General features: G+C 42.6%; 1 protein-coding gene across 2 annotated transcripts in view; it reads right to left on the reverse strand.

Moving 5' to 3' along the window:
* The window catches only part of PLXDC2 (plexin domain containing 2), a 234,388-nt gene that overhangs the window by 95,573 nt on the left and 122,768 nt on the right, over positions 1-16,047 (reverse strand). For both annotated transcript variants that reach the window (XR_014517570.1, XM_083467510.1), the window contains exon 3: positions 5,244-5,390. Coding sequence is in view for 1 of the 2 variants with exons in the window: in XM_083467510.1 (XP_083323636.1) it covers positions 5,244-5,390 (147 nt within the window). In the remaining variant the exon portion in view is untranslated. The remainder of the gene's footprint in view (positions 1-5,243; positions 5,391-16,047) is intronic.

The raw sequence follows: 16,047 nt of genomic DNA on the forward strand, positions 1-16,047 counted from the left end.
CCCCCTTACCCCGATGGCTCAGGGTAGGCTTGAGAGTTGCGGGCAGGCAGTGCGCTGTATGTCACCCCCCTCACTGAGGGCACCTTGGGCGATCCGCCCCCACCGCTCCCCCTTCCTATGCCCCTGCTTCCAATCTCTTTCTGCCAGCTGTGCCAGAATAGAGGGGGTGTGCTGTAGCCCAAGGCCCAAGCAGGCTCATTTAATAACTTTGAACTGTGGTTTGGTGTGATGTTTGAACTGGGTCTCTCCCCCCGACGACTCCAGCTTTTGTTGCTGATTAGTTTAAGAATCCAGCATGAATAAGGGTTCTGGTAAGACTGAAAACTTGCTCCGCCCTTTGTGCCATTTCAGTTGCTCCTAATATAGGCATTGTGCTACAGTACCTGTGCTTTTGTATATTTATATGCCTCCTGCATATTTTCACAAGGGCACAAACTAATCCAAATACTTGGGTAACCGCAACTATTCTTTGAGATTAGATCCTCTTACGGCAACTCCCTCTCTCCCCCTTCCCTGTCCAACCTTGAACAAAAAGGCAGACTCTTTATTAGCAGAAAGAGGGACAGTTCTTGCTTTGCTCTCCTAAACATCACACACATAGATCACGTTTCGCCTATAAAGCCTTGTTGTCTTGTGCTTTTTAATTCTGCCTCAAGTGTACTGAATCATAAAGGTCTCTGTATCTCACTAACTGAACTTGTTCCAATAAAATAGATAATCCTACAGTACCTTCATTGCACCTCTCATCCTCTGAGGCAGCCAAGGTGGCAAAACAAACAAACGAAACCAGAATACAAAATAACAAAGTTTCCCGTGGGAAAATATATTTAAAAATCCCGAATTCAGCAAGAATGGAACATTTATAGATAGCTTATTGCAAATGTATTTTTAAAAAGTGGAATTTGCAGGGAATTTTTTCTGGTCATCATTTCAGAAAACAATATTCTAACTCATTAATATCCTAGATTCAGTTTGGTTTAGGAGATTAAGCATCATTCACATTTTCCTATATTAATTCAGCCTTCTCAATTTAGAAAGCATCTGATGAATGAGCGTTTAACAAATTTAGACCCCCTTTTCCTTGTAAACTATAAGGAATAAGCCTTAAGAAGCCGTTTTTATTTTTATCACTTAATCTTTGCATGATGCAAAAATTGTCATTTACTGGCTAATGATGGAGATTCATCTCTTTACAAGGGCAGAGAAGACATTTCAGGCAAGCTCTGAACAAGACAGCCCTTAGATTTTTTAACACTCTAACAGTTTTATGATTCCCCCCCCCCCCCAGCTTTCTCCAAATTTATTATCTTGGGAAGTTGGAAGAAAGCATAAAAAAGTGAAGTGGTGTCAAGTCCAACTAGAAGCCACATTTTTCTTCTTGCACCTGCAGGTACAAGATTAAAATCTTGATTTAACCATAATCAGTATACTGAAATTTCTTCTTTTTCTTTTTAGTTTGAATGGAAGGATTTCCTAAGCGGCATGCTTGTACGCTGAGTGGATTGCCAAGGTGACATTAAGCGCATATCTGATTGCACAGCCTCTTACTGGGAAAGAGTCACATTAATTGTGTGAAGAAGCTTGGATCCAGCATCTGTTTGGAGAGTTTGGCATTATAAAACTATTACTCTAAGAATGCATAGCTACAAGACCATTCATGCAAAGGTGCTGAGATGCAAGTAGGGGATCGAATTGTACACATCAAGTGGATAACAACTGGATGTGATAGATTACTAACCAATCTCTTGGTAATTCATACCATGAAAATATTGAAAAGGGGAGGGAAGTGACTCTTGTGTTGCCTTCTGCTTGCAAGATTCTCAAATGGCAGAATTGTGTCCGACGTTCTCCTGAGTTTGAATTCCTGCCTGGGCAACCGTCTCTTAAAGTTCTCACCAAGAATTTTTAAAGCAACACATGTGGCTGTGAGCCTGATGACACACACACACACACACACACACACACACACACACACACACACTTCTTCATGAGTATATACTGGTTTCTTCAGAAGCTACAGGTCAACACCACAATGGCCGTGTTCTACCTCCACTCTCTGAGGGAGTATGCCTCTGAAAACCAGTTGCTGGAAATCACATGCGGAGAGAACACTGTTACATTCAGGTCCTGCTTGTGAGAATAGGAAACTTGGCTCAATGGGTCATTGGCTTGATCCGGCAGGTCCTTATGTTCTTAGTAGAGGACAGGTATGCCTCCTACCAAGTCCCTGCCCCATCTGTTTCCATAGTCCCCCATATCTGCTGGCCTTTGCCTCTATTTCCAAAGGGACACATGAAGATCACGCCAAAGGTCTATGTAGCCCAGCATCTTGCTCATCACAGAGGCCAATCAGATGCGTATGGGAAGCACACAACCAGGACAGGAAAGCAACAGCTCCCTCCCACTGGTGTTCCCCTTCTCTTGTCAATGCTCATGCTCCAGGCACCATTTCAAAAGATGCTGCATATGCAATTAATCTAAAATAAGTCACCATGTGAAAGCAAATTGGATATTAGCAGGCCCAGTGTTCTCCCCCCTTTCCCCTTTGGATGGAGACTTACAGGGCTACTCGTGTGAGCAAAAACACTACTAACCAAAGCGGTCGTCAGTTCCAGTTCCCAGCAACTTAACTGGACAGCTACAACAATCAATGGCCGTTTAATTTATGGCTAAAGAGTTAATATAATTACTAACGTTTCTCATTAAAATGAGGAAAACAAACACATTTATACCGTTCGCACGCAACGCTAAGCCAAGCCATGGCTTAGTGCCAACAAGCAAACATGAAGGCTCATGTAAAGAAGATCATGAGTGCCCAAATCCTCTGATCGTGAGTCAGAACAGCACCTCTCTTTCATACAAGCTTTTGGCTGCATCAGCAAACTCCAATATAATATACGCCATAATTTATGTCCCTATAATCTCTCACTTCAACAGAACGAATGCTCTATGCATATGTATTATATACAGATGAGTCACAACAGCACTCTCAGATTGTGCCTGTTAATTCACAAGTTCTTGTTGCACTTCCTCATCCTCATCACATTGGTTTCTTATTTTTTAGGCTGCTCTGGCTCATGTTTAGCTTTACAGTCCTCACAAAGGCCTTCAAAGATGCAAACCATTGGAACAATCCTTGCAACTTAATTGTCCCCACAACTCATCTGAATTCAGTATTATTTAATTTTGGGTCAAGTATGCTGGGCTGCATGGTTTTGGCTTGGAAAAGAGAGGCAGGCCTGCAAAAATGGTTGCAATTCCTTTGACGAAAACGTCATTGCTTTTTCATCTTGCTCTTCATCTCTTTCCCAATTCGCTTTCCAAGAGTGCTCAAGAAAAGATGTGTTGGCAGAACAGCCATACCATTAAGCATCCTTATTTGTAGCAGAGCTTGCTTTTTATTAAACACCCAACCATGTCTAGAAATCTCATATAACTGATACTGTGCTGCATTAGGTCCATTCTTAACTCAGGAAACTGCCAGACTCCAGCATTTCCACTTTGCTCCATCCATTTATTAGCTATTCTTTTCAGTTTGGCTGGGAAAAGAGAGCTTCTATAAATTATGTTGTGTCAGTCTAAATCTGGAGGGTTTATTACCTCCCTCTCCTGACTCCTACAGAGATTCTCTTCCATCTACTGCTCTTCTCTCAGCCTGTTACCTGGTTGGTGAGTTTATTGGTCCTGGGAAATGATATGACACAACCCAATGGAGAGCAGAATTCTTCTAACTCCCTTATTTCTTTTCCACTCGTCCTCTCAACTGCAAATACTTTCTTCTGCATTTTTAAGACTTCACGAACTATCCCTTAAAGCTATTTACTTTGACTCCCCCCCCCCCGTTGTCAGAATTCCATCCGATTGGTCTTCAGACCAATAGAGCAAAAATCCATTCCATAACACGACAATGGAGTTGTCATTTTTGCTACGGAATTTACATCCCCTTTAAGGTCAGTACTGATTCTTTTCTTCCAGGAGCTTCCAGTGCTCAGGTCAGCTGTGGGAATACCATTGTGGAAGTCTTACAGCATCCAATTATACTTGTAAGGTAGCGGCTTAGTTTAGCATTCTCGCTACAAGGAGTGCGTGATCAGAATTAACCAACACAGATCTTTGATGTGGAAATGGAATTATACCTGCCACCTCTGTTATCATTTGACAAGAATCAACAGCTGAAAAACAACAATATTTTGACAAGGATCTAATAGTTCTCAGAAACTCAGGCACCACGGCTCCTCATACAAATCTAAAGGGTAAATACAGGGCTGCTACATTTTAGTTCTAAATATGGCAGTTAAGCTAGTCAATTTGTAAGATAATTCGCCTGTCAAGTGAACTCGATGGCAAAACAGCCACTGACTTGAATGACACCAAGATTACATATATTTCCCCTCCCAAGGCATTTTATAATACTGCTGCAGGTCTGTTGAGAGATTTAATGCTCATTGACACTGGAGTAAGGTTTTCTGAGGGAAATATAATCCTACAGGCACATATGCCGGGCATTTTAAAGTAATGTGGGGAAACCCACAAAAAACCACACCATAGAACCAGTTACAGATCTGAGCTATAGGTTCAGAGGTGAACACCCTGGACTAACAATTATTCTACACACATTATAGTGTGTTGATGCCAGAGCTAAAACAAAAAACAATAACCAACCACCAAGAGGGGATATATCTTTTTTTTTAAAAAGGAGGCCATTTCAACTTTAGAAATCCCACAAGCGTTAAAAGCAAAAAGCTTAATAATCATTAAATATTTTGCAAGCCACCAAATCTATTTTGCCTGTAAACTAGCCTTCTTCCCTGGCACAATATCACAACTGTTATGGTTACGATTATGATTTCGCATATTGAAAAATAATTCCCAGCCTCTCAATCCATTCTGGTAAAGCAGTGGTCTAGCAATGCTGTCACCTCTAATGTAATATAGGGACCTAAGAAGAGTTTGCTAGATTAGGCCAATTGCCCATCCCGTCCAGTTTCCCTTTTTCACAGCTGCCACAGATGCCAATGGGAGGCCTGCAGACAGGGCCTGAGCACAACAACATTCTCCTCCTGTGGTTTCCAGTAACTGTATTCAGAAGCAGACTGCCTCTGACAGTGGAGGGAGAGAACACAGCCAGCCATTGCAGGTTTGAGTCTTCCCGTTTCTTTCAATGGCCTGCTGCGTATCACAGAGGGAGCCAAGATGTCAACAACAACATAAGATTAAATAGCAATGCATATCAAATGCCTTACTGCAGCTTGCCGGTGTGTGTTGGAGAGGATCCCATGAATTTTCACTTTATCTTTCTCCATTTTGTCAATGTTCACCCACAGATCTCGGCTGGTAGAATCAAATGGGCCATATGTCCTTGAAGTATAATAATTGTGATCCATATCCTCCTGTAAGAAGAAAAAAAAGCCAAACACAGATTTAAAACGACTCAATTTCGAGAGGTTTTTTTAAAAAAAAACTGTTTATAAATGCAAGATTTATTCATTTCCCGCAGAAACTGGTAAAGTTTTATTTCCTTGTCCCATAAATTAAGGTGACTGAAGAAAAAAGAGGGGGAAAACCAGCACATTTTATTATGTGAATACTAAAACAGGAAAGCAGAGCATCTACTCAGCTTGTGATAAATCTCATTTTACAAATGCAATTTTTGCATCCTAAGATTTCAGACAAGCAACTGCTGCAAATGCAGAAATAATTCTGCCCTCTGATGCAGCAATGGCCAATAAACGTTTTGGCAACAGCTTCCCCAAGTAGCTTCATGTGTTAGTGACCAAGATTTTTTGTGGTGGCCCTTAAGCTCCTGTCTGACATGCCATCTCCTCTCCTCCTGTAGCCTTGGGGAGGGTGGTGCTCTGAGTGTTGGCCAGGAACCCAGACCACGTGCATGTGGAGCTCCAGTCCAGGGCAGGGATGTCCAGCTCCACTGGCTCTTCAGGTGACTGGCAGTTGGAGATCTGCTGAGGGGGGGTCCTGCTTCTCCTCCAGGGAGACCCCTGGTACAGCTGACCCTTAGTTGGTTCCAGATAACCATCGTTTCATAGTTTAGATGAAATTTGGAACTATGGTTAATTGAAGACTTTCAGGTTTAACTGCTGCATGCCAAGAAAAGAGAAGAGGCTAGAGGTGGGTGGGGGTGGGGGTCAAATGTGTAATTCATATTTCCGTTTATTAGGCCAAGATATGATTATCTGAAAACAGCCACACACGTGTGGTGCTTTCATATATTTATTCAGCACAGTAAAGGGACCCCTGACCATTAGGTCCAGTCACGGACAACTCTGGGGTTGTGGCGCTCATCTTGCTTTACTGGCTGAGGGAGCTGTTGTTTGTCCACAGACAGCTTCTGGGTCATGTGGCCAGCATGACTAAGCTGCTTCTGACAAACTAGAGCAGCACACGGAAGCACCATTTACCTTCCTGCCAGAGCGGTACCTATTTATCTACTTGCACTTCATGCTTTCAAACTGCTAGGTTGGCAGGAGCAGGGACCAAGCAATGGGAGCTCACCCCGTCGCGGGGATTCGAACCACCGACCTTCGGCAAGCCCAAGAGGCTCTGTGCTTTAACCCACAGCACTACCCGTGTCACAGTACAGCACAGTAGTTTCTAGTAATTAATGGCTTTTAAATAAGTTTCCTCTCTTTGCATTCTCTAAAAATTTTAAAAAGCAGCTTTGTGGTTTGTTGCTAAAAGCTGAAACTGAAGGCAAATGAAAGCAAAAGTGGAGATCTGGTTTATGTGGAGCCAAAAGGACAAAGCCGCTTAATCTCATCGAAATAAGTTAATCATTTCATAGATGCAAAACTGCAATACTATATGCAGAACAAATCGCCAACGTTCTCAGAACTGGTGTGATTCCTCCGACTGATATTATCACAAGCAAAAAAGATTGTTTACTAGCTCTTTTGACAGGCACCATCTAACTGATATGCCTCTGATTTTCGCATCCCATCCCATCACTCATCTCATACCAAAGGTAGAAGGTATAATCCATTTTTATCTGAGGCCAACGGAAATGACAATGGAGACTCATGCAAGTTCATGCACAGCTATGCGAATCCACAGCACTAAACTCCCCTATGTAGTATTTCATATTCGCAAACTTGATAGCTTGATAATGAGATTTTTGAAGCTTTTCAAGGACTTAACTCTAGCATATACATCTCAAGAGATGCAGATAATAAATTTAGCTTATCTTGGGAAAAACACCTGTAATTTATGAGTGACCATTATGAAACATTGGTGCCCACTGTTTGAAAATCAATACTGCTTTACCCTTCAGAAATGGTTTTTTAAAAAAATTTACACTGAAAAGTCACTTGCTTGGGCTATGTGGGCCTCTAATGCACAGCTGACACATGTTTTTCACCGTGTGCCCACTCTGAGCAGCTTCTGATCTTACATCATCCTTAGACATCAGATGAATGCACAACTTGTGGCTCATTGAGCTGAGGTCTCTTCCTTGCCTTTGCCTTTGCAATCCCACACAAGTGGGTCTCTACACATGGATAGCAGATCGTTAGTTGAGCAGATCTGCAGAAGTTCTCTTGGCTGCTCAGGAGACAGTCATGACCAAGAGTACACCTCTCTTTGGATAGATCAGATTTGGCCACAGGCATACATGACTTACCTTCATCCAGATTGGACCACTCATGTAATGCATGAGATGCCTTTAAGATTGTTCAGAAAATTCAGCTGGTGCAAAATGCAGCTGCCATAACACTGAGTGAAACCAGAAAGCCAGAACTTAAAATTCTGATACAAAACTCCTTGAATTGGTTGCTGATTCACTTCCAAATCCAACCCAAAGGTTGGGGCTTTTGCGAATATGTGTGCTGAAGTGCTCTTGGGGGGTGGATTTAATTTGGCAAGTCATATGTTTTTAAATGATTTGGGGTTTGTTTCTTTTTTTAAAAAAATCTTACCCACCTTGAACATGACCAGCAGGAGATACAATCCCTTTTAAAAAATAAACTTGCCACATTGCTGCTGTAAAGTCCAAAGGGAAACTTGGGCAGAAAATATGGGGAAAGTTTTGTTATGCTCGTACTTGTTTCCTTTTTGATATCTGCACATTCAGGTGACTACAGATTCTGTAACACTGCTATGTGCCAGGCAAGTGCAACTCGCCTGAATCCATGCCAGGGATGTTAGTATTATTGCTCTGATAGAAGCAGGAGCACAAGTTGTCTAAGATGAAGAGCCTTGGGGCCATTATCACACTACATTCCCTGATAGTTCCGCTTAAGAAGCTTATAGAAGAGCAATCAGAAGATGTGCAATGTTATTACTTGGGAACAGTCAGAAATGTGCCTTGGGGACACATGGGTTTGGTTAATTCCACAAAGTTTATTGCACATACGTCTGAGATATGTATCCAACACAGTTCAGAAGTTACATAGACAGAACGCAGACAGCAACATGAAAAAGGCACTTAGCAAAGGCTTGCTTTGATCCCTAAACTAGTAAAAATGTTAAGAGGAAACTTGTTTTTTAAATACATTAAATGCTTTCTTGAAAAAACAGCAAAGTAATAAAAACAAGGAACATGTAAGGAATCGTGGATCTCAGGAATAGACAGCACCACGAGACTTAGGCTCATTGTCAGAGCTGCCCTAGGTCCCAGCTCACAAAGGACCAACGCCGCTCCGTTGTTATGTACAAAAGTCTTTATTGAAGTTCATTTTCGTTTTCACAGCCGCAGCGTGCAGCTCTACGTCTGAAACTCTAGACCGCTGAAGCTCCGTCTGAGTCTCCTCCCCCCAGACACCAGTTTAAGACCCTAGCCTTGCTCCACCTCTTCCTCCGCTCTTTCCTCCTCTGGGTCCGCCTGTCAGCTGGGGTCTCGCCCTTCCTAGACTCTTCTGACGCTGATTCCCCTGAGTCTTCTCCCTGCTTTCGGCGGGCTTTAGGACCTGGTTCCCGATCCGGGCTTTCTGCTGTCCCGCACGCCTGTACATTTGAACTTGGCGCGCGCGCCCAGCCGGTAACCTTCCTTCTGACCGTTACACTGCTCCTGTCACTGCTTCCCCCTTCGGGAAGGATAGCTGGACTTGACCTCCCCTCCGTTCCCCCACTCTCCGATAGAGGCGTGGTCAGTCTCGACTCATCTTCTCTCCCTGCTGGAGGAGCCGTTGGACCTGACACTTGGGACTCCTCCCCCCCACTACGCTCTGGTGGGGAAGCTGGCCCTGATCTCCAGCTGCTGCTTTGGGAGTCCCCGCTGGCCCCCCTTGCCCTGACCATCGGCGCCTCCTTCTGGGAATCTTCTGATTCGCTGGAGAAGCTCATGGAATCTCTCGGGTCACTGTCATACTCCCCTATGCTGCCCTCAGATCCTTCCCCTTCGCTCTCCATCTCCTCTCTCCCCTGTGCCTCTGTCCCTGAGCCCCTGACACTCATCCAGACTTCCTTTTGCGCCATGTTTTGCAACACAGGTCCAGGTTTCAAAAGCTCTGTGTAAGAGCTGCTTTTTTTGTCCTGGAACTTTCCCCAGGAAAACCCATGTTTTATTGCTGAATCGGAGCAAATGACAATCAGGTTTTTCGTGGATCACTGTTTGTTCCGATTCAGCAGTACACCGTGAGTTTTCCCAGGTAAAACACGGGAACAAATAAAAAACTGCTCAGACATTGAGCTTTAAAGAGCAGGTCTATGCCTGGAAAGTGTAGCATAACAGGAAGTCCAGATCAGTCCATGCCAGAGATGGTAATTTTACCTTTGGTGCTGCCATGGCAGTCCACCAGAAGAAGGAGCCATTGTCCTGCAATCCATTGAGTACCACAAATGCAGCTGGCTAGAACAAAGTTCTTCAGTTTGCTGGTTCAATGGTTGCCAGGCCTGTTCATATTTTTATAAACAAATAAATAAAAGGAGAGGTAAGTGGGATTTCATTTGGCCCGATATATCCTCAGACTTTATCCTGACTCCCGAGTCTGAGCAACTTGCCCGTAGAGAGGAGGTCAAGTGGCTTCAGATTCTTGTTCATCAACATATCTGTCTCTCCATGCTAATGTCTCTCCTGCTTTACCTTCTGGCTTGCCTACTCAATGATCACCAGGGTTGACTGTTCCTCCAAGACAATCAGCTGTGACACCATCCCAAGCAGCTTCACAGAAGCAGAACATGTTTTTTCCTGAATCCTTGTTTTTTTAAAAAAGCTGCAGTTATGGTTAAGAATTGTTAAGAGATGCAAGATCTCACCTGAGCATTGTAAAAACGACGCTAAGCATTCCTCAAACAGTGGAAGCTAAGCAAACAAAGGCTAACTAATCTCTAAAGCACCTCATGTCCGTCTGTATATGTTATGTACTGAAGTTCTCACCCTGGGCCAGCAGGGAGATACTGTAGATAGTTTTCACTCAGGTCCACATATGCAAATAAGGAATTCAAAGTGGCGTTCAGTGATTGGATAGTTATAGAAAGTTGTTACTGTTGCCTTGTAGTTGAGCTCTATATAAGTAGGTTGGCTGAACCCTTCAGCTGAGTTCTGTTCTGGCCTGTGAATAAACAAGAGCTGTGTCGTCTGGTATGTTCACCCACAGTTTAAAAGTATAAAGTCTAGTTTCACCCCTTATTATAAAACAAACAAACAACTCTATGGGGAAATCAACAGACACCTACTTCTTCCTTTGATTGGGTTACCCACAATCCTGCATTAATTGTGTTTTAACTTGTATTTTATTCTGTGAACTGCTCTGAGACCTTATGATGAAGGGCAGTATATAATTTTAATTAATAAATAAAATAAATAAATAAATCATAATTAATCATATTGAGTGCCCGTGGATTGTAGTAAAAGAAATGTACAGCTGTTACCTAGCTTTTAAAAATTTATAATAAGGGATCAGAAATTATTCCATATATAAGCTTTAGAACTCACAACTGCAGTGTGCAGGATGCAGACATTAAGTTAAATGCACTCTTGAAATGGGACCTCAATCCATGCTTTTCTTTTAACAAACAGCAAATCAAATATTTAATTATAGCCTCTAGCTCAACAATCTAGGTTGCGTGTATAATCGCTGATAAACAGCTACTCAAGAACAATCAGAGTCAGTTCCAATTAATATATCATTAGAGCCAAAGGAATGAGAACTGCTTAATAAATGTAATAGGAGAAGCTTCATTTCTGACACTTCCACAAGAAATAATTTCTGAACACCTTACATTTTAAGTAAGGGGGGGAACACCATATGAAGGAAAGAGGAATGCACATTGCCTCTTAAAATATTTTGTTTTGTATCTTGATGCTTTACTTGATGCTTCCAGAACATCTTTAAGGGCAGCCCCACATACAGAGAATTACCGTATTTTTCGCCCTATAGGACACACTTTTTCCCCGCGCCTGGGGAGAAAAATAAAATTTCCCCCCTTTATTTCCCCCCAAAAAACTAGGTGCGTCCTATGGGCCGGTGCGCCCTATGGGGCGAAAAATACGGTACAATAATCTAGCCAAGATGTCACCAGTACATGAGTTACTATGGTAACAATATTCCTGTCCTAGAACATCTGTAGCTGGTAAAGGTACTCCTTGCCACTGAGGCCACTTGAGCCTCCAGATAGAACACTGCATTTAGGAACAACGCCATTGTCTCAAGGGGACTGCAACCCCATCTAGAACATGCCATATACCCAATTCCTGGATATGAGAACCTCTGTCTTATTGGGATTCAACACACTGCACGGTCAGGGAAAAAAACAATGCTGTCCAGGGTTGTAAAGAATGCGGAGGGAATAATTGAGTGCACTCTTCCCACCTTGGATCAAATCTATGCTTCCAGGTGCCATAAGAAGGCTGCAGAGATAGTGCAGAATAGTGCGCACCCCAGAAATGATCTCTTTCAGCTTCTGCCTTCTGGAAGAAGGTACAGGGTCATAAAGACTAAGACTAGCCGCCTGAGAAACAGTTTCTATCCAAATGTGATTTTGGTTTTAAACACAGTGTAAGGTAGTCTTTATGTGAGTATATTGTATTCAATTATAGGGTATCAGAGTTTTTAGGGGCTAACCAGGCTGGGAGAGCTGGGATAGCAGGCTTGTGGGTTTTTGAATGTCTGATGTAGATTTTTTCAATTTCGTTGTTCTGTATGGGACAATGACAATAAAGATTATTGTATCGTATCGTAAGCCCTCATTCAGCTCATCACTCTTATTCCCTTTACACCTTCCACCTGTTAGGTTATTGCAGAAAAGAGGAAGTCTATAGATTCATCACAGGTCCTCATCCAGAGTTCTCTCGCATCTCTGTTCAAATTACCCCAAATCCCAATCTTTCTATTCATGGGTGCTAATCTCTTGACAAGGGGAAGATGAATCAATCATACTGTAATAAATGGTCTCATTTTAATGTTTGCAGAATGTAGCATTTAATGGTAGGAGAGGTGTTGCTGCGAATTTGTACTACCACTGAAGCATGCAACTCTTAAATGGCTACTTTATATAATAAAGTTTCCATAAACCGGTTTCTATTTTGTTGGAAAACAATCTTATCATTTCCACTGGCGGATTTTATATGTCTCAGCATGGCATTCCTATACCGTAATACAGTCTACCATGGCTAGATTTATAGACATCTTGAAGAAGCGAAGCTGACATACTGTAAAGATTTATTTCAAATTGCCCTCTGAGAGATAGCTATGCAATGCTGCAGATCTTGTAAAGCAGCTAAGTACAGGGTAAAAGGTCTTGAGCAGAATCAAATATTCAGAACTACTACAAGATAGTGCTGTGTTTGGAAGGGGTAGGAGGAGGAGACCTCTACTTTAAGTAATAAAAAAAGCTGTCAAAATAGGGGTTTTTTTAAATAGCCAATTGCTTTCTAGTGGGCATTTGAGCTCCTGTTTGGAGAAAAACAGGATAAGTCCTCTGAGTCAAAGGAGTAGGACAGGGCTTCCCCCTCATGCAGAGAGAAAGGAGATATTTCTGGCTTAAGGGGGAACATATTCAACTGGTTTAATCGAACAGGGAAGTTGTTTTGGAGGGTCTCTGCTGGTGTGGTTTCTTAACTCAGTTTTAGTTCAGATAGTTGCAAGCCTGAACCCTCAGCTTATCAAGTGCTTCTTTGTACTGTTAATACTGATTATCAATCTAACCATTATCATCCACTAGCCTTCCTCTAAAGAACTGAAGTCTGTTGAGTTAAGCCTGTACTCTATGGTTGAACTGTATCCATCATTACTTCTCTGGGTTTTGCTTTGCTAGATTATTAAAATACATATGCAGGTACCCAATGAGGACTGAGATGCTCAGTGGCCGTGAAATGCTTTCTAAGTGAGGAGGGAACTGAGGGAGGGCAGAGGCGGAACAGAGTGGCTGGAAGCCTAAAGAGGAAGCCCTTCACGCTGCAACATTTAGATGCTGATCCCACACATACAGAACATACTAGGGCAGGGAGAGGACAAAATATTCGGTCTTTACTGCAAAGGTCACAAGTAATCAAATGAATAGTGCTATACTTTGTAAGCATCCCACGAACCACCCTTTAGAAATTATTAGCCTTTTTTCTCCTTTCTTGATCACCCCAGCTACAACAGTAAAGGTAAAGGGACCCCTGACCATAAGGTCCAGTCGTGGCCGACTCTGGGGTTGTGGCGCTCATCTCGTTTTATTGGCCGAGGGAGCTGGCATACAGCTTCCGGGTCACTTCTGGCAAACCAGAGCAGCGCACAGAAACGCTGCTTACCTTCCCGCCAGAGCGGTACCTATTTATCTACTTGCACTTTGACGTGCTTTCAAACTGCTAGGTTGGCAGGGGCTGGGACCGAGCAACGGTAGCTCACCCCGTCACGGGGATTCGAACCACCGACCTTCTGATCAGCAAGTCCTAGGCTCTGTGGTTTAACCCACCGCGCCACCCGCGTCCCGCTACAACAGTAGTCTTGTCTAAATACAGAATGCAGACCTGTGCTTGCTTTGCCTGCAGTGCCTAGTGTCTATGCCATAGAGGAGGGGTGGGGAACCTTTGGCCCTCCAGATGATACTGAACTACAACCCCCATCATCCCTGGCCATTGGCCATGCTTGCTGGGGCTGATAGCAGTTGCAGTTCAGCAACATCTGGAGGGCCAAAGGTTCCTCACCACTGCCATAGAGGAACCAACCACCACACAAAATGAAACCATCATGCTTATAATTGCTGGATATTATTGAATGGTCTCTTCCCAATGCAAAAAGCTGCACTGTAATGACAATCCTAACTTTTACATATGCTTCATAAACAGCTGTGCCACCAGGGTTTTCAGAGAATATGAAACACTTCTGCTTCATTTTTCATGGTGGCTTCTCTTCTTTTGTACGTCTAAAATTAATTTCACACTGTTTTAAGCAAGAGTGCTGTGTGATGGTCCACAAACATAAAATGAATTCTATGTCTGATTCCTTTTTCCCAACAGTGAATGCGACGGAAATATGGTAAGAGCTGACAATATTTGCAGCTTTGTCAACAGAGTAGGACCACAGCATTGAAGCTGCACAAAGTGCCACAGAAAAGTCTCCTTAGCATGAAGAGCTCAAGATAGACTACAAACACAGAGACAGAAGAGGAAAACACTAAAGACAGACAAAAATAGTTTATATAAGAGGTGTATGCCAGGGATAGCCAATGTGGTCTCCTTGATATGTTGCTGGACTCAGCCTTAACCATCAGGGCCAATGGTCGGGTATGATCCAGATCAACATCTGGAGGGCACCATATTGGCTACCTTGTTATCCCTTTGTAAGGATTTGCACTATCCATCCAAAACTAAGACTGAAATTCCCACTTTCTCTGGCTTCAGTTTAGACAGCTGCAGCATGAGTTCCTGGCACAAGAGAAAGATGGATTTCAGCTAATCTTTATGCTGTACATTCTTCAGATTGTTGATTATGCCAGAAAGTTCACTTGCTGTCACTTGATCACGGAGACTCTGAATATACAGAAAATTAAGTCCCTGCTAGGATCTTGGCAGTAAGGAAATTGCAAAGATGTTCAATTGCTATGTGCTCAGGTTTAAAAGAATTGCAGTGAATTAAGCCATTACAAGCATCTTGGCAGTAAGAAAGCTGCAAAGCTGTTTGAGGAATGAAAGTGAGGTAACTTTTGAGATGCTAATATTTTCTTTCATACAAAAGCTTTTGCCATGTGAGAAAATGTGGCGTTGCTTGGAACAGAATTTTAAAATGAGCAAAACTGGCTTACTTGAAAATTGGCATACGTGAAGATTAAGGGTGCAGTCCTATCCACACTTACCTAGGAGAAAGTCTCATGGAACTCAGCTGGGCTTACTTCTTAGTAAATTTGTAAAGCACACTTACCTGGGAGCAAGTCCCACAGAACTCAGTGGGACTTACTTCTTAATAGACATTCATAGGCTTGTATTGCAAACTCCATTTTTAAAAAATACACTTATAGCAGAACCCTAGGCATGTCTATTGACAAGTCAGTCTCACTGAATTTAGAGGTACCTACTGTCAGGCAAATGTATGTATGAATGGATACACATCCAGGAATAAAAGCTGATGGGGTAATGGGAGGAATTCCAAATGACTCTGTGGTCTTCCTTGACAGATTTAAGATGCCCAGCATATGGCAGGGTATTAGATAAGCTGCTACACCAAAGTTATTACAAAATAACTGCTTAATTGCTCTCAAATGCATCCAATTGCTTGGTAGTTCTCCAGCCAAGAAATCAGTGAAACAAAACAGAAAGTTGTTATTAACTTAGTTATTTATTGATGCATAAACTAGGATGGCTATTTCCATCTGGACTATGAACTTAATTCTTAATTCTTGATACGCTCAAAAGTTACTTTGGATTAAGTTATCTAAACTGTATTTGAATCAGTTGCTGGAACCAGGGTTATAACAGCATGAACTATTAGACAAAATTAACTAAAACCCAGCTTTCAGTAATACTGTACTGGCCTGGAATATAAGCCTCACTTTCCCCCCAAATTCCAACCGTGAAAAGTTAAAGTGCGGCTTATATTTGCAACCTTACGGTATGCAGCCAGGAGCATGGGGCAAACAGCACCAGAAGGGGCGCCTGCCCCACACAGTCCCCGT

This window comes from Podarcis liolepis (genome assembly GCF_965112155.1).
Source record: "Podarcis liolepis genome assembly, chromosome: 12".
In the NCBI taxonomy this organism is placed as follows: domain Eukaryota; kingdom Metazoa; phylum Chordata; class Lepidosauria; order Squamata; family Lacertidae; genus Podarcis; species Podarcis liolepis.